General features: G+C 47.8%; 3 protein-coding genes across 4 annotated transcripts; all 3 read left to right on the top strand.

The window, feature by feature from the left end:
- The first annotated feature begins 350 nt into the window (after positions 1 to 350).
- Positions 351 to 770, top strand: LOC117892685. Its single transcript, XM_034799094.1, has one exon. The coding sequence runs from the start codon at positions 351 to 353 to the stop codon at positions 768 to 770; it is 420 nt and encodes a 139-aa protein (XP_034654985.1).
- A 2881-nt stretch (positions 771 to 3651) lies between these two features.
- Positions 3652 to 4080, top strand: LOC117892296. The gene has a single exon (XM_034798442.1). It carries the CDS (start codon positions 3684 to 3686, stop codon positions 3915 to 3917), a length of 234 nt encoding a protein of 77 aa, XP_034654333.1. The 5' UTR covers positions 3652 to 3683; the 3' UTR covers positions 3918 to 4080.
- Positions 4081 to 7699: 3619 nt separating this feature from the next.
- Positions 7700 to 12999, top strand: LOC117892289 (protein yellow). 2 transcript variants are annotated; one of them, XM_034798429.1, is made up of 3 exons: positions 7703 to 8109; positions 11370 to 12543; positions 12580 to 12998. In XM_034798429.1, exons 1-3 carry the CDS (start codon positions 7851 to 7853, stop codon positions 12815 to 12817), a joined length of 1671 nt encoding a protein of 556 aa, XP_034654320.1. In that variant the 5' UTR covers positions 7703 to 7850; the 3' UTR covers positions 12818 to 12998. The 2 variants fall into 2 exon arrangements, with proteins under 2 accessions (XP_034654309.1, XP_034654320.1); XM_034798418.1 differs by having other exon boundaries at positions 7700 to 8109; positions 11370 to 12999.
- Positions 13000 to 17219: the final 4220 nt, after the last annotated feature.

Below are 17219 nucleotides of genomic sequence, written 5' to 3'. Positions count from 1 at the left end.
TGTTTCTGTTGTGCTGGCCAAACATTTACCTAACGTCGGCAGACCCGCTTGGCGCTACATAACGTGGTCTGTGGCCCGAGAACTGCCAGCAGTGGTTTGGGTGGGGCTGGGGCTGGGGCTGTGGCTGGTACTGGGACTGGTGGCTCTTCAAACAGAAGCCAAACGGTGTCAAGACTCAGCCAGCATTGAACCGAATAAGCGTAATGCCTCCCACGCCACCCATTACAAAACACATATACACTTATGTATATATGTGTATGTATGTATCTTTAGAGATACGAAGTAGATCTGCTTATGGGAGCAAGATCGCCGCATAAAAGCTGAGGGCATCGCATCGAGCAGCATTAGAAATGGGAAACAGTTTCACCATGCAGTTTCGATGGATCATTTCTGTGGCCGTTTTGGCGTCTCTGCTGTCGCGCTTGGAGTGCAAGACTCCCACCTCGATCGTTGACTTCGATGATCCAGCCATGCTGCAGCGCTGGAATCGCGCTCTGCAGGCCATCAACGCTGCGGAACGGCAGCGGCAGCAGGACAAGGCACAGCCCAATCCCGTGCCAGTTGTCAGGCAACAGCGACCCAACGACAAGCGCCTAAGATGGCGCAGCAACAGCAAGCAGCTGCGACTGCATCCCAGGAGGAGCTTCGCAGGGCAATCAGCTCGTGCTGCCGCCACGTACACCTCCACAATAAATGTAAATGCGCCGAATCCGACATATCTCGATGTCAAGGACTACGTGCGATCTGAGCCACCCTGGTGGTTCAACTGACACTTCAAATGTCTACTCTCTAGCTTAAAGTATTATTGATTAGTCTCTTTTTTTTTGTACAAGTTAAGTGCTGCACAGGCGGCAATAAAGGATACAGTTATCGTTTACAGTTTATTCCTGTACTTATTTCTGTGGGCAGATGTTGGAGATCTGATCAGATTTACCAATCATATACCTTATGCGTTATGTGATTTAGTTGTACAAACATTATCTGTCTGCACAGCCAAACCATACGGACTGTCAGCGGTCGGGTAATAGTTCATTCGGCAGAAGGGACTTCAGTAGATACATCAGACAGCTCTTCAAACATTTAAGCCTTGCTTCGGCAAATCAATTACTTGTAATTAATTACATAACGGCAAATCTAAGCAGCACATGCATGGCCTGACCGCTTACGGCGCAGCTCATTAGCGAGTCACTCAGAATGGAGTAATGCTTTAATTTTGTTGCCCATATGTAGTTAAGTATCTAAGCTAAGCAAATTCAAACATGGCATGGCATAATAATGACACTTTCGAGTCATATTCTACACTCAACTGTCCCGCAATTCGACAATTACTTAAGCTTTGATTGCTGCCGCTCCATTTGGTTTCTTTATTCGCTGCTGAGCTTCTGTTTGGCCAAGACAGCAACCTGCACGCCAAGACTTTGCAGCACTTTAAGCGCTGAGCCAATAAAGTGATCTCCACTGAAGACCCGCAGGTAAAAACCGGTTGCAAGCGGCACCGAACGGAACTTGGGGCATGACCTGCGATCGAGTTGGCTCCCGCCTCCGTTGCTGCTCGACGGAGATATGTTTCAATTTGTTTGCTTTGATTCGATTCGATTCGTTTCGATTTGATGGCAAAGTGAAATGTTAGCATTGATTGATTGATGGATGGATATCGGCTCGGAAATAATGGTACGGCAATGGTAACGGAAACAGATTCGAATTGCGTGGCCACTGTCCAGCAGCCTTGTGGGCAGAGGGCCAAGATGGGGTGTGGTCGGGTCAGTTATTCGGTTACTAGCTCACTTTGGCACCTCTCTCTGCCAATTTGCAATTCTGCAAATCGATTTGAATTGAAAACGCAAAGGCAGCGCTCTACACTTTGGGTCGAATCATTGTCAACCTTGACACCGGGGCGTATACGTAATCGCAGACCCAAAAGCTAAGTGCAAACCCCAAGCGGAACTCAGGGCTTTGTTCAACATAAAGGTTTGTGTGAGGTTTGCTCGAAATTTCCGATTAGCAATTGGCCAATGGCTAAGTGGGTTTGGGCCAGGCCAGGCCAGGCCAGGCAATGCCATTTTGCTGCAGTGTTTCGATCGTTTCGATCGTTCTTTCGGTTCGGTTGTTGCATTTTGGGCTGTCGTCAAATGGGGAGGAAGCAGAGCGTGTCCGTGGCAAGGTCAAACGCTTAGCACAGTCGGAGCCATCCAGCCAGCACCAGCGTTGCACTGAGAGAAAAGAAAACACTCACAGCGCAGGGAGCTGCCAATCATTGAGCTGCTAAATCTGTGTTGAAATTTACTCCCAGTGTAGAGTTGAATCCCTCCTGCCACAAGAACTTCGTTTAGCAGTTCTTCAAATAAGAATTAGCTGGCTTGTTCAGCTTCAGTTGATAATTATTATTAAATTATTAAATTAAATGTTGGTGGCTGCTGCTGCTGGCTGCTGCCTTTCCATCTGCCATCACCAACTGAGGTTTTAATTAGCCAAGACAAAGGCACAGTTTTTATGCATAATTAGAGGCTTACAATTTGACTTTCAACACACGCCACTGGTAGTCCTTCACATTGCCGACCAGATAATAATATTCTCGATAATAAAAACTGAACGTAATTACATGCATGCATTACGGGTTGGAGTGGGTTGGGTCTGGACAAAGATTTCGTTTTACAATGATGATCGGAAGTCATCTCTGTGTCTGTCTAAGCTCTCCTGAAGCTGTTGCATATTTGCGTGCGGGAAACGAGACATTTACGTTTACCTCTCTCCGCCCCAACTCCACTCCTCTTCTTCCACAGTTCAGTTTAAATACCTTTTAATTGAAAACTAATTGCATCGAGTGGACTGCCAAAGCGAGCGACGACAGCTGGACGACATCGTTGTGACATTTGCAGCTCTCTTTCCAGCTGCAACTCTTTTTAGCCACTCTAATTGGCAACAGTCAAAACAGCGGCAACAACAACTTTTCACCAGGAAACTGGCCGAATGCAAAAACGAGTCGCACCTCACCCCCCCCCTTGAGGCGCAGGGATGCCCACACGGCAAAAAAAAAGAAACATGCTGCAAAATGAAACACGAACTCGATATTAAATTACCTCATATCAGTAAATATCAAATCTCCGTGGCATTTTTCACACATTTTCTGGAATTTCCATACACATAAATATAAATTTGAAACACGAAACTCTTAAATGAAATCGGATACCCTGCTGGCGCAGCATTTTGTGACATTTCTCTCTGTGCAGGCAATCGACCGGATAATTGAAGCTACCATTCGTTTATGATAATGTTTCGCATAGTTTTCGATATTTATTTAATAAGATGTTCGATAAAAACATCTGTTTACGCGGCTCAAGTGCGAATTATTTAATGAATTCGGGCAATCAGAAGTGGGTCTTTATGTGGCATAATTTTCCACACATCAATGGAGATACTTTATGCAGTGGGTACAGAATGATAATCCAGTTAAAACCACCTCCCCAGTAGCCCCATTTTTTGACTCATTTTGGCGACAAAGAAAGGCAAACACTTCTGGCAGAAATAACCCAAACTCAGACTCAGTCTCTGGTAAGTGTCAACAAAAGATGTTGTCAAAACGTGAGCCACTTCTAGTTTCAGATCGCATATAAGACTCGGCTCTTTTTCATCACAGTCAGTAGACGACTTTCGCTCTCTGTCAATCGTGAATCTCTAATCTAATCATGAAGTTGCACTGGCAAATCATTTTTGGGCTGATGCTCGTCTTCGCTGTGCTGGCATCGATGGCTGTGGCCCAGCCCCTGGAGGAGGATGACGTGGATGATTCTGGCTCGGATGAGTCTCTGCTTGGTGATGATGAATCGGACGAGGCGCAGGCAGGAGAGGCGGGCAATGTGCAGCAAGATTATCTCAATGTGGCGGACTACACCCGACCACCGCCCCCTTGGTGGTTTTAAGTAATTCTTGTTTGAAATGTACCAAAGTTAATTGAGGTTGAACACAGAGCTCTTAATTGAAACTGGAAAATGCCTAGCAAATTTCAACATTTCACGAGGTTTCGGCATATTAATGAGCTCATTTAATACCAGTAAAATACAAATATTTCAACTAGATTTTCAAGTCATTTCGTCATGGCTGCAGCAACAAAGTGTGCCTTGTGGTTGTACTTCGAAATTGTGGTTCACAATTTTATTAGCACGCTACATTCGCACAGGAATTGTTGCCTCAACTGAAACTCTTTGATGTCAAGTATCTCTTCTGACTTTAGCTGTTGCATTGGTTTAATTTTTGTGGGCACAAACGTCAATTGAAAAGAGGTTTGTTCGGGAAAGTTCTCGAAGCTTTGCTCAGTGTATATTTACATATATTCATTTGCAATATTAAATGAATCGCAAAGTATGGAAGGAGGAGAAATTCTTTGTGCTCACTCACATTGATATCAGAATCCACAACGAGCACTTTGAGAGGCAGCTGCTGAGGCTAGACTTGCTTGAGCAGCGGCAAGAAAGTTCTTACAACAATAAACCAAACCACAATCAGTGAAAGAATACATAAATAGATGCACAGGGACACAAGGCAACACATTGATGGCTTTTTGTGGTTTTTGTGCAGACGGACTCCCCCCATAAGACGCACAAAATATGAAATTGCTCAATTTGACCGATTCCCAGTTAGTTAGTCACTCGGCACTTTATTTCATGGTTAATTGGAAAGCTAATCCCAAGCGAGCCAGAGCAATTAAGTGCTCCACTTGCTAATGATGTTTGCCTGAACCAGAGCTAATAGTTTGTGTCAGTTAATTAATGAGATTTTCCAGCGGCCGATCTCGTTTATTTGCATATCCACGAATTATCGACAACACACTCGTTGGGTACAAGGCATTGCTGTGCTCCTGTCGGAAACATCGGCTATTATTAATCGGTTACCGAACCGCATACTTTCATCGCAGAGTTTATGTTTGCTGGGTTGTGCTGTGCTGTGAGGTGAGATTTGTGATTTGAGCTGCCAAAGAGAGTGAAAATGTGCTCGCAGACTAAGACGATGAATGCACTCCACCAGCAGCGCCAGATCTGTTGTCCAGATCGATGGTGTAATCCCCTTCATGACATCATCGCCGCTTCCTCTACAACGGGTCGCGTGACAAGTGGACTTGCAGTGGCAAGCAAATAGTGTCTGAGGTAATCGAACGAACCCCGGCCACAGGACAGACTTTATGTGCCTGGGTGGCATATGCCTGTAAGCAGGAAATCAGCGGCTGGCCGAATAAATCAGGTAAATGGTCAGCCGATGGAAACACAACAACGGCACAGGCCCCAGACAATAAACTTGAAATCAATGGAAAATGCAGTCGGAGCTAAGGTTACGGTGGAGTTGGGCAACAGGTTTCCGCGCTCGAACCCAAAATGGCAATGAAAATTTATGGAAAAACAAAGGAAAAATGCATTGGAAATGGCAAAGAAAAGTAAATATATGAAACCGTTTCCCATAATTGGATATTTGGATGGAGGAGCAGCCCCCCGACCAGACCAGACCAGACCAGCACCGGGCAATGTCATTAAAATTGTGTTTAAACTTGTCATATCTCTCGCTATTGTTTTCCGCCCGCATTGGCTTTATCCTTAAGCTTCGGCTTTGTTGTTGCTGCTGCAGCGATTGTTGCATAACTTTAGCAGCGTGTGGCAATTATGCCAAAGAGTGTGTGCGGATCCATCGCAACATTTGGCCACTTAGTCGGCGACCACTCGACGACGTTGTTTTGTTTCATTTCGGGCTGGAAAAACTCGTTTGAATTATTAGGAAAATTATGAACGTATAATGCGATCAAATCGCACCAGACGGACAACAGCAGGACGGGAATTGCTGGCTAAATATAAAGCAAAATGTACATACATATTTATGCATGTACAAATATTGTGACCAGTAAATCAAAGTGGATCCGAAACAAGTGCAATTTCTGTTCATAGCTAGGTTTGGCGTCGACTCGATTATTAATTGCACTTTGTTTGGGAGAGCTTTCCCCTTACACCACCGCCAACCGGTGGGGCGTTGTGTAACATTAACGGAGACAGTAGATGAGAAGGCAGCTTCATTAACAGACGGAGCAGATGCAGGAACAGCCACATACACACTAACAGACACAGCAGCAGCAGCAGTAACAGAAGCATTAACATATTCAGCAGCATTAGCAGACGGGAACAGCAGCAACAGACACAGCAGGAACAGCAGCAGCAGCAGCAGCAGCAGCACCCAGCAACATTCACAGCAGCACTCACAGATGCTGCAGCAAAACCAACAGATACCACCACAGATAGCAACATTCACAGCAAGAAAAACATTCGCAGCAGGAACAGCATCGACATGCAGTTAATTAATGACACGCACAGGTTGTGCCACGTGTGGCACCTTATAGGCTCGACATGCGGCCAAGAATTATGCAACATTCACTGAGAAACAGCAGCAGCATCTGTAGCAGCAACATTCACAGACACTGCAGCACAACAGCAACATTCAGAGACCTGGCTGCACCAGCATTAACATTTTATTAATTAATAACACGCACAGGTTATGCCTGTTGCGGCACCTAGCAGGCCACATTAGAGGTAATTATGTGGTTCTGTGGTGGGCAGGCGCTAAGGGTGCCTCGGGGCGGGGTGGGTGAGTAGGTGTCTGAATCGCAGATGGCAATCAGCAATCACCACCACCACCAGCAGCAGCAGCAGCAGAACGGTGCCACAGGATCAAGTTGAACCGCTTCGACTGGTCTCTTTGGATACTTTTGATATCAAACTAATGCGAGCCACTTGCGAAACACTGCAGCCTAGCATTCACTGGCTGTGGTTTCAGTTCAGATCTTGGCTAACTAATGCTCCCCCTCCGTACCTCCATGCCTCCCTCCGCCCGACGGCAGCGCACTGTGCCATGTGCATAATGCGTGGCTGGGTATGGGGCTCTGTGGGCTCTGTGGGCACGGGCCCAGGTGCATTGACTCGAGAGTTATGCCAACACTTTCGGCTGACTTGACCGCATTTACATATGCGCATTCGGCGTGCAGTCTGTGGCAGTTTGTGGACCCATTTGAACCCAGAGCATTATCCACGCGTAAGCTCTTCTCCCCAATGCCGAATGTAAAGCACTTCTGGATGGCAACTGGTGCAAGGCCCAGTGGCAATTATCGGGCTTCTAAAAGCGGAAAGCAACCGCATTTGACCCTCGGCAATGGATCGTGGTGAATCATCATCCAATACATTCGAAACCTGCCCAAGTAAAATCGCAAAAAACTGCCCAAGAGAGCAACACAGCGAAAGGTGATCGGTGATCGGTGATCGGTGGGGCGGTCGCTTTGGGGTCTCGATATTTATTAAACGGAACTAAAGCGGCCGCGAAAAATGCGTAAAAATCAATCATGGAAGACAAAGACACCCCCATCCCCGCCAGCCACTCCTCCGCCATCAACTGCCAGAGCGACGCACAGTCCCCCGACGCGAAGCTCGAACACACGAACCTACCCAACACCACACGAACCACACGAACCACTCAACGAACCTTAACGAACCGCTGCCAAATGCTGCTGCCGAGGAGGCGACCACGCGTTTGCGCCTTCGTCTATGCAATCGTCTCGTTGCCGATGGAACAAAAAAACTTCATATAAAACGTGGTCGACAAATTATGGCCAACAGTCGTTAGCGCGCCACGGTCCACAGAAGAGGATTAAGATACAAGAACTCTCCTCCATCCATCCATCCAGCAGCCTAGAACTCAGGCTCTGATTTTTTTTTTTTTACTTGCTTTTTGGTTGGCCATCGCCAACTGTTTTGTGTTGACTCCGTTCCCCGCCAGTGCTGATTTGTGCTCCAAGATTAAGGATTTTCCGCCGCTGCAACGACACCACCATGCACGCCCAGGACAAAGGAGGAATCCTGCCAGCGCTCTCACTTCTGCTGATTGCTGTCGCCATGGTCAGCCCATCGCAGGCCGCCTACAAGCTGCAGGAGCGCTACAGCTGGAACCAGCTGGACTTTGCCTTCCCCAGTGCCAGGCTCAAGGAGCAGGCCCTGGCCAGCGGCGACTACATACCCACGAATGCCCTGCCCGTCGGTGTCGAGCACTTTGGCAATCGCCTCTTTGTCACCGTTCCCCGCTGGCGAGATGGTAAGTGCCACACCCCCTCCCCATTGGGTCTAGGCTGCCGTTTTTGGGCATCATTAGCAGTCGCTAAAGCGAATGTGTTAAGCTGTGAAATATGTGTAATTGATTAATTTGCGATACTCGATTTGGGAAAGATCTCTTACTTGACTAATTGAGCGTGCGACAAGCGCACACGTTGGCTGCGGTGCAAGTGAAGTATGTTTGCTCTCGTCTTAGAGCAAGTTCGAGAAAGAGGACATCGATCTTAGAATCTTTAAAATAATCTTCCATCTTCCCCACTAAACATAAATGGCAAAGATCCTTCCGCCTGGGCAGACTTCACATGGTGCGGCACATGTCTGAGTACTTTCAAATTGTTCAACATTTACTCTTAATTCCACAGAAGTCTATTCCCATATCTATTCCATTTGTAGTGCATAGCTGTACCTTCTGGCAGCTTCTGTTGATTCTTCGAACCATCCCAATTGCCATTCACAAATCGACTTCCGGGCACCCGGGTTGTCACACTTTTGTTAACCTTAGTTTGACCTCTCCAAAATCCGGTTAATTCGCTCAGCGCATTCAGGTGTTGCATTTACATTTTCAACAATTAACCGTTGTAAGCAGCCGAAGCGCAGACTAGCGGCATTGGTATTATATGACCATAGCGAGTATATATTTTTTATATTTTATATTGTATGTGGGGGTATTATATCTGGCAATTGTGAAGGCTTCTTCAGGGTCAGCCAAAGGCCCAGCCCCAGCCCCAGTCCGAGCCCCAGTCCGAGCCCCACTCCGAGCCCCACTCCGAGAGCTGGCTCTTACAAATGGAAACCCAATCCAAATACAATAAACTTACAATATTATGGCATTATGCCATTAACCAATGATTAGCTTTCAGTTCAATCAAAGTGAGAGTTGCACAAAACAGCCAGCGACGACGCCACTCGTCACGAATCATTCGAACACATTCAAAAACACACTCGTAAATCAGCCTTTTGGATCGCATTGTTCTGCGCGAAGAGACAGGGGGGATTATGATGGTAAAAATTGCTAAAAGCTGGCAAAAACCTTTGGGGAAATTACCATTACCATAGAGAGTCCCTCCTCCATGACGTAAATCCGACATTCTGGCCCAGCCTTGAGGGAGATTCGAATGCCCAAAAAAAAAACCAGAAGGCCGAACCAGCAAATAAATAATAGCCAGCAAAAGTACACAGAAATTATGGTAAAGTGAAATATTTGTGGCACGCTCCAATGGATAGGCAACGGCCCACAAAAGTCGATCAATTAGCCAAACAAAATCCGCGGTAGCCCGGCCAGAAATCACTCCAAAGAGTCAAAAAAAACAGAGGCAGGTGGGGCCAGGCCAGGCCAGCTGCAGTTGACAGTTATGAGCGATAGCTTATAGGCTAATAACGATGGCTTTCAGCCCAACCAGTTCAGCTATGCAAAGTGGCCTGGACCCACGCCAGGGCATTCCACGAGCAAGCTGGCGGAGAAATGCACTCTGAAACGAGTCGAATCGAGTCGAATCTTACCGATTGTAAGATCAGTTCTGTCGGCTGACGGTTGGCTGTGCGTTGTCGTTCCCACATATCTAATGAGCCTCCCATTTGCTCTCTTACGCTGACTTGGGCAATGCGAATGGGTTGGCCATTGATTTGCAATGCGACAAGATTAGCAATTGAAATCGAGCGGCAGACTGCAGTTTGCAGTTGAAAACAAAATCGGATTAAGAATGCAGCTCAGAAACTAAAAACTGAAATTAAAATGAAAACGAAACTGCAACTGCAGCAGAGACACATCGGTGACATTAATTGCAACCGGCCAACGACACTATTTATGTGTGCCCCGCCTCTTGAGCGGGTTGGGGCCGGGGATGGGTGGGGTCCCAGGCGGGCTGTAATAAAAAAATGATGTGTGGACCACTGGGGGGTAATTATCATGGATTGTCATAAACCGTTCCACATGCACTCCACAATGCAGTAATTCAGCGGTCAGTGTCCGAGCACAGCGGGATCCGATTGATTGGATTGAAATGAAGATTGTCTCTCGGAATGTTGCCCGCGCTCCTAATGCTTTTGCATCCGTTCGTAATTGCGCGTATTTAACTTTGTTTACTGAAAGTACAGCGCAGACGTGGTCGCAGTAGAGTTACCGAAACTTGTGAGTTTTAGTGCTTTCAATGGGGTATTAAATTGGGGATTAAATCATAAAATTAAACGCAAGCTAATGGCCACTTTTGTAATTATGCAAAGTCCATTAGTATTTTCCTTGTGCGAGTCTCTCGATGGAACAGTTGTGTCAGAAACATTAGCTTTAGCTATTGGCATTGTTAGAGATTATCCCTCAACAGATTGTGTCTTCCTCCTCAAGGACTTACGAGACAGTTCTCCATGCGCCTCAAGAGCCGAGCAACTACAGTGACGTTCCTCCATCCTCTCTGTGGGAAAGCAGCAGCAGCGCAGTGACTCATTAATCTTGCTGCAGTGGACATATCGCATTGGCAACATCGTTTCATTTGGCTCGCAGATAAGCTCGTTTGGATAATCCATCGTCACGTCATGGACTTGGCTGCAATTCCACATAATTTACACAGCTAAAAAGGAAGCTTCGAATGCATGTAGCTAATCATGCAACAGGTGTAAAAGCGATCTATCTGCAGTGCAAGCCTTCCATTTTCATGTCTTGATAAATATCTCTGAAAGCAGTTTTCAAAACATTAATTTGTCCACGGTAATTTCTTTTTGCTCAATGTAGACAGACAGTGAAGACGCGAATGAACTGCTCGGGCGGGTAGTGAGTAATTCCGCTAATCTGTGGACTGCGCCGACAAAGCAAATTGAGTTGGATAAATGGGATTTGAAAGGCGTTGGCCGGGCGGAAAGCCACTGTCATATATCTCTGCTCGTAAATGGCTGATGGATTTCAGATTTGGAGTCGCACGCCCGCTACTGTTTGACTGACGAGACAGGTCTGCCAGTGTGGTCTGTCTAAGTGGCCCGCGTGTTGGCCAAGAGATGGAAGAGCAAGTGCTGCTCGAATGCAATTGGAGCGGAAATCACTGACGCTGACGCTGACGCTGACGGTGACGTTGACGGTGATGTCAGCTCTGGGTGCTGGTTGCCTCAGCCGCGGCTTGTTGCGGCTAATGACATCGGAAATTGCACGCAAGCTTGCCGCGTGTGGCACGAACCCAATGAGCCAATACTAGTCATTACACGCTGCATTCTCCACCTCCATTTAGCTAAAGCTGTGCCCCCCGCTCCTCTCTCTTTCAGGAATTCCGGCTACGCTGACCTACATCAACATGGACCACAGTGTGACGGGCTCCCCGGAACTGATTCCATACCCGGACTGGCGGGCGAACACGGCCGGGGACTGCGCCAACAGCATCACCACCGCCTACCGCATCAAGGTGGACGAGTGCGGCCGTCTGTGGGTGCTGGACACGGGCACTGTGGGCATCGGCAACACCACCACCAATCCCTGCCCCTACGCGATCAACATCTTCGATCTGGCCACAGACACGCGCATTCGGCGCTACGAGCTGCCCGCGGCAGACACCAACCCGAACACTTTCATAGCCAACATTGCCGTGGACATTGGCAAGAGCTGTGACGATGCATTCGCCTACTTTGCGGACGAGCTGGGCTATGGGCTGATCTCTTACTCCTGGGAGCTGAACAAGTCGTGGCGCTTCTCCGCGCACTCCTACTTCTTCCCGGACCCACTGCGCGGCGACTTCAACGTGGCCGGCATCAACTTCCAGTGGGGCGAGGAGGGAATCTTCGGCATGTCGCTGACTCCCATACGCTCCGACGGCTACCGCACCCTCTACTTCAGTCCGTTGGCCAGCCATCGCCAGTTTGCCGTGTCCACGCGCATCCTGCGGGACGAGACGCGCACCGAGGACAGCTACCACGACTTTGTGGCGCTGGATGAGCGCGGTCCCAATGCCCACACCACGTCGCGCGTGATGAGCGACGACGGCGTGGAGCTGTTCAATCTGATTGATCAGAACGCCGTCGGCTGCTGGCACTCATCGATGCCCTACTCGCCGCAGTCCCATGGCATCGTCGACCGCGACGATGTGGGCCTGGTCTTCCCCGCCGACATCAAGATCGATGAGAACAAGAACGTGTGGGTGCTGTCCGATCGGATGCCGGTGTTCCTGCTTTCCGATCTGGACTACTCGGACACCAACTTCCGCATCTACACAGCCCCGCTGGCCACCCTCATCGAGAACACCGTCTGCGATCTGCGGAACAATGCCTACGGCCCACCCAACACCGTGTCCATTCCCAAGCAGGCGGCACCCGGCCACTCCGCTGTCGGACCGCCGCTCTACACGACCACCAACCAGTATCGTCCCGTGCTCTCGCAGAAGCCGCAAACCAGCTGGGGCCCCTCGCTGCCCAGCCGCAACTATCTGCCGGCCCTCAACGGCAATCCTGGCATTCCCGGCAGTCGCAACAATCTCAACAATCTCGGCGCTCCCGGCCAGGTGGTCTCCAGCGTGAGTGTCTCGACGAACACCGTCGGCCCCTCTGGCATTGAGGTGCCCAAGGCCTATGTGTTCAACCAGCACAATGGCCTCAACTACGAGACCAGCGGGCCGCATCTCTTCCCCACCCTACAGCCGGCACCCTCCCAGCTCGGGGGTGGACTCAAGACCTATGTAAATGCCCGACAGTCGGGCTGGTGGCACCACCAGCAGCAGGGCTAGGCCGGCGCCACAGTCAGAGGCGGTGACGGAGACCAACTCAACTCGATTTTTGTGTAGGATATTTAGAGAACGGGAACAAATGGAATTCTTAAAGCCACACCACAAAGCACACGCACACACGCACACAGACACACACACTAGCATGATACTCGTCTGCATGTATGTGTACCTTCCACACACATAATGAAACAAGATTTTCATTTAATTCTAGTTTGAAATCTAAGCAACAAATAAAGTTATTTTTTTTTTGTATTTACTTCGCTGCCTTGGAGCAAGTTTTGGGGTTTCTTCTTGGTTCGTTCTACGCTCTTTAAGGTAAAAGTCAAACCCATCCAATGCCCATGGGTCTATCTAGGTCTAGCCTAGATCTATATGGATCCGATATCCAGCCAGAGACAAAGCCAGAAAGGGAACTAGAATGTGCTGGAATGGTGTGTTTAATGCACTGTATTCCCTCTCATACCCGGTCGCTGTCTCTGGGAACTCATCGATGTTGCTTGTATGCAAATCGGAAGCTGAAGCTAGCAGGCTTTGGCATCAGTGGACTCTTTATCTGTATCTAAACTCTGGAATAGCTTTTTAAACTTACACAGTTCTAGTAGAGACAACATCCACTATTCTTTTTGGGCTACAAAACTCAAAGTTTGAAGTAAGTGCAGACATATTTGATTTCTGTACAAATATGCTTTGAAAGTAAACTAAAGTGAAGGTAATGCAATGTTTTGAGTGCGCGCAAAGATTAAATTATCATAAAAAGTGAATAAATAGTCAGCGGAAATGAATTTGCATTACAATTGCATGCATAAATGTTCGCACCAACGCGCAAAAAGTACCAACAGGCAGACATGTGGATTTAATTTGTTAGTTCATAAATAACAATTATTTAATTATGCGTAAAATATTAGCATGTTTTTGATGCTGGCAAGCAATTGAAATGCATTTTAATGACCAGCAGCGGATACATTTGATTCATTGATTGACATTTACATTGGAATTGGACACAACATGAAAGGCCTTGATGACGATTTTCACTCATGCAGCAACCAAATTGCAGTAGGATTTTCCATGCAGCTTATACAGAAACACTAGGAACAAAGCAAGTAAACACTTTTGTCCTTTTAGTGACGTTAATTGTACCATAATTATATGTTTGCACCATCAGACTGCTCTGCTCTAATGATAACTCATTTTCAATGTTAGTTCGGCGTGGTACCGGTGCCCCATGCGAGGGAGGGGCCTGTGGATTGCACCCGCTATACTCCAACACTCCAACACAATAAGACTCAAAATACTGGCAAATATTCTAAGCGTAAAGTTATTTTATTTGTTCTGTAATAAATATTTGGAGCCGAAATATTGTTTCCATTTTTACTCGCGGACTTCTCTCTGGCAGTGCAGAGCTTCTGCTGCCTGCCGCTGGATGGCGCCACACACACGCCCCTTTGATGCTTCGATTTTTTGCCTAGAGTACTTTGAGGGTCGCGGTATACTTTCGGGGTGAACTCGTTGCTGCCAGACTGATGTTTGGGGACGCATGCAAATACGAGCATAATCCCAGCCGCACCCCCACGCCCCACACAGCAGTCTGCTGCGAATTCCACTTGTAATTACCAGTGTGGCCACATCGAGGCTCAGCTAAATGGTGGGTACAAAAACACCCAGCCCAACCGAGCGCAGGAGCCATGATTTATTCATTCGAGGGCGTGGCAGCGTAAAACTTTCGAAAAACAAACAGAAGGGGGGGCTGCTCGCGAGACAACAAGACAACATTTATTTGCTTTTTGATTACGGACAGAGCACAGCTCCTTCTCGCGCAAGCTGTGGGGACACGCACGGTGCATAGGGGAATGGTGGGATGGGGGGATGGGTCTGGCAGTGTGTGCGAAACACTTAACGCCGAAAGTGAGCAAAACAACACTTGCTCTATTAACACACGCCAGACGGCAGACGGCAGACGGCAGCAACTGGACTCTCCGCTCCAACTGTCTGAAATATTTATTGAGAAACATTAAGGAAGCCAAGTCGCAGTCCCCGTCCATGTCCCTGTCTCTGGTCTGTCCCTATGCTGAGGCTTAACGAGAAACCAAGTTGGATATTCGTACGGGTCGGACGTGTAGCTAATTTGCGGTCCGAGTTTAGGCCCAGATCTCAACATGATTTACATAGCCCAAAAAAAAGAGGAGAGGAAACCGCAGTGGCGCATGCAAATTATAGAAATTTTGGGCTGCAGCCCAAAACAAATATTGTGATAGTCGATGGGCACAATGCTCCTTGCGTGGTTTGGCCTGGGTCGTGGGGCTATCATTAGGCGATCCGATCCGATCCGTTCGCTAAGCAATCTGGTTATTCAAATGCAATAAATCCAGCCAAATAAACGGCCCTAATTTCATGTTAGACGCTTTAATTTCACGCTGCCATTTGCGGCTTCCGTTTCGCATGAGTTTGGTTCTCGGGATAGGGGAGATATTTGCATTCGTTGTGGCTGTAGCTGGCCCTTCCAGAAAAATTAAGTTGCAAGTGGCAGGGCAAGGCAAGGCATCCTGTGGCGCAGAATATCCTCAAACGACTACACTTTTGTCTGAACTAAGCGGCCATTAAGTGATCCTAGTGGCGAGTAAGCTGATGATGATGCTAAGGCTGAGGCAGTGCATCCAGCTGATAGCGGGTGCGGCGGCTTCATTAATAATCACACACAGAGCATCCTCATCAACGGCTGCCGCTTTAATTGGAGGCGCCAAAATCAGGAGGCATCATAGTTGAGAGGAGCCACCGCTGTGCCACGACAAAGTCGTCTCAAGCTGTTTGCGTCGCCTTGAAAATTAATGCAAGTGGAAATTGATAAAGGGAATCGGGCATGGGAATGTGCTTGAGTCTGCGTTGTAACTGTAACTGTATCGACGAGCAGGTACCGAAGGTTACAGTTACATACAATTTGAATATCGTCTACGGCTCTCAATTTACTGCAATTTTGCCAACATTCGTATGAAGGAAAGAGAGAGACAAACAGCGGTCGTTGCTTTAACTGGCGAGATTGAGAGAGTCGCGAACGAAGCAGAGAGAGAGAGAGTAAAGAAGCTTGCAGACAATGCCATCGGCTGCACGTTGAGCTTTCATGTGCGTTTTGTTTACACTCTGCAGAATTTTGCATGCAGCTTTGATCAGACTGAGGGCAGAATGAGAGAGAGACATAAGTGGCTGAAAAGCTCAAAGCAGTTGACTAAGCGCAAATATCTTAATCGAGTTGATATTCTGTGCATCAATGAGACTTTGTGAGTGAAATTCTAGGGTATCTCTTGGACTTGGACTCTACGACAGCGCGCAGCAGCTTCTCGATTTCAATTAAATGCCTAGCAAATCAAAACTTTTATGCATATTAATCAAAGACTTAATTGATTCCGCAGCAGCGGCAGCAGCAACAGAAGGTCAAAGGGAGGCGTGAACGCTGAACGCTGAGCGCAGAGGAAAGATCTGCAATTAATTGCAATGGGAACGAGAATGGGAATGGGAATGAGAATGAGAATGGGAGCAGGGAAAGTCAATTTTGATCGCTCAATTAAAGCTGAGAACTTGCAACGATATACGATGATCGAGTGATGATCGGATGTTCGGCTGCACTTGCAGCTTGATGACCCTTTTATGGGTCCATTTCATGGACCCAGACTCGAATCAGCGAAATTGTTTGCATTGCATTGGCTGGGGGGCACTCATCCAGCTATTCCTGGTTGGTGGCAATCCCATAAAACTAAAAGAGAGTGACCAAGAAACTGTCGTCCCTGCAGATAGCGGAGCGTGTAGCGTGTAGCGTGTAGCCGCACAAACGGAGATACAATTGTATCTGTGCATCTACCGCTGGCTGTGGCTCTGACTCCAGCAGGTAGAGGTTGATGCCTCTGCCCAGCCAGCCAGTGCCTGCAGCTGGGCAAAAGACCAACTAATGCACTTGCAATCCAATCTAATCGTTTGCCAAATGTCAAACGAGTTTCATTCATGAGAGATACCCATTCCCATTCCCATACCCATAACCATTCCCAGTTCCTATCACATTGCTGTGAGAGTTCATTCAGTTGGTCGATAAGTCCGGTTGCGTTTTCGATTCGTTTCGGTTTCGAGAGTTTCATTTCCGATATGACAAACACGCGTGAAGAGCGTCAAACGTTTGGATGCCTTATCTGTGGATACCCCGGCCATGGTTTAATTAAAAGGTTATTCTTGTATGTCGCCGGCTTGGCAGGATAACGGCTCAGTCCCAGTCCCAGTCACAGTCTCAGGAATATCCCCTGCAAGATACCCCATTTGATTGAGTTGTCTGCCCCCTCTCCCTCTCCCTCCCTGCCCATGTGTTTGTTTTCCCTTTATCTTAAAGAGTTTCTTTACTCGATTGCGACCCCGACCTTGCCGCCGG

The sequence above is a fragment of the Drosophila subobscura genome, chromosome A (assembly GCF_008121235.1).
Source record: "Drosophila subobscura isolate 14011-0131.10 chromosome A, UCBerk_Dsub_1.0, whole genome shotgun sequence".
Lineage (NCBI taxonomy): Eukaryota > Metazoa > Arthropoda > Insecta > Diptera > Drosophilidae > Drosophila > Drosophila subobscura.
The sequence above is the reverse complement of the archived record's forward strand: the minus strand, read 5'-3'. Positions and strand labels throughout refer to the sequence as shown.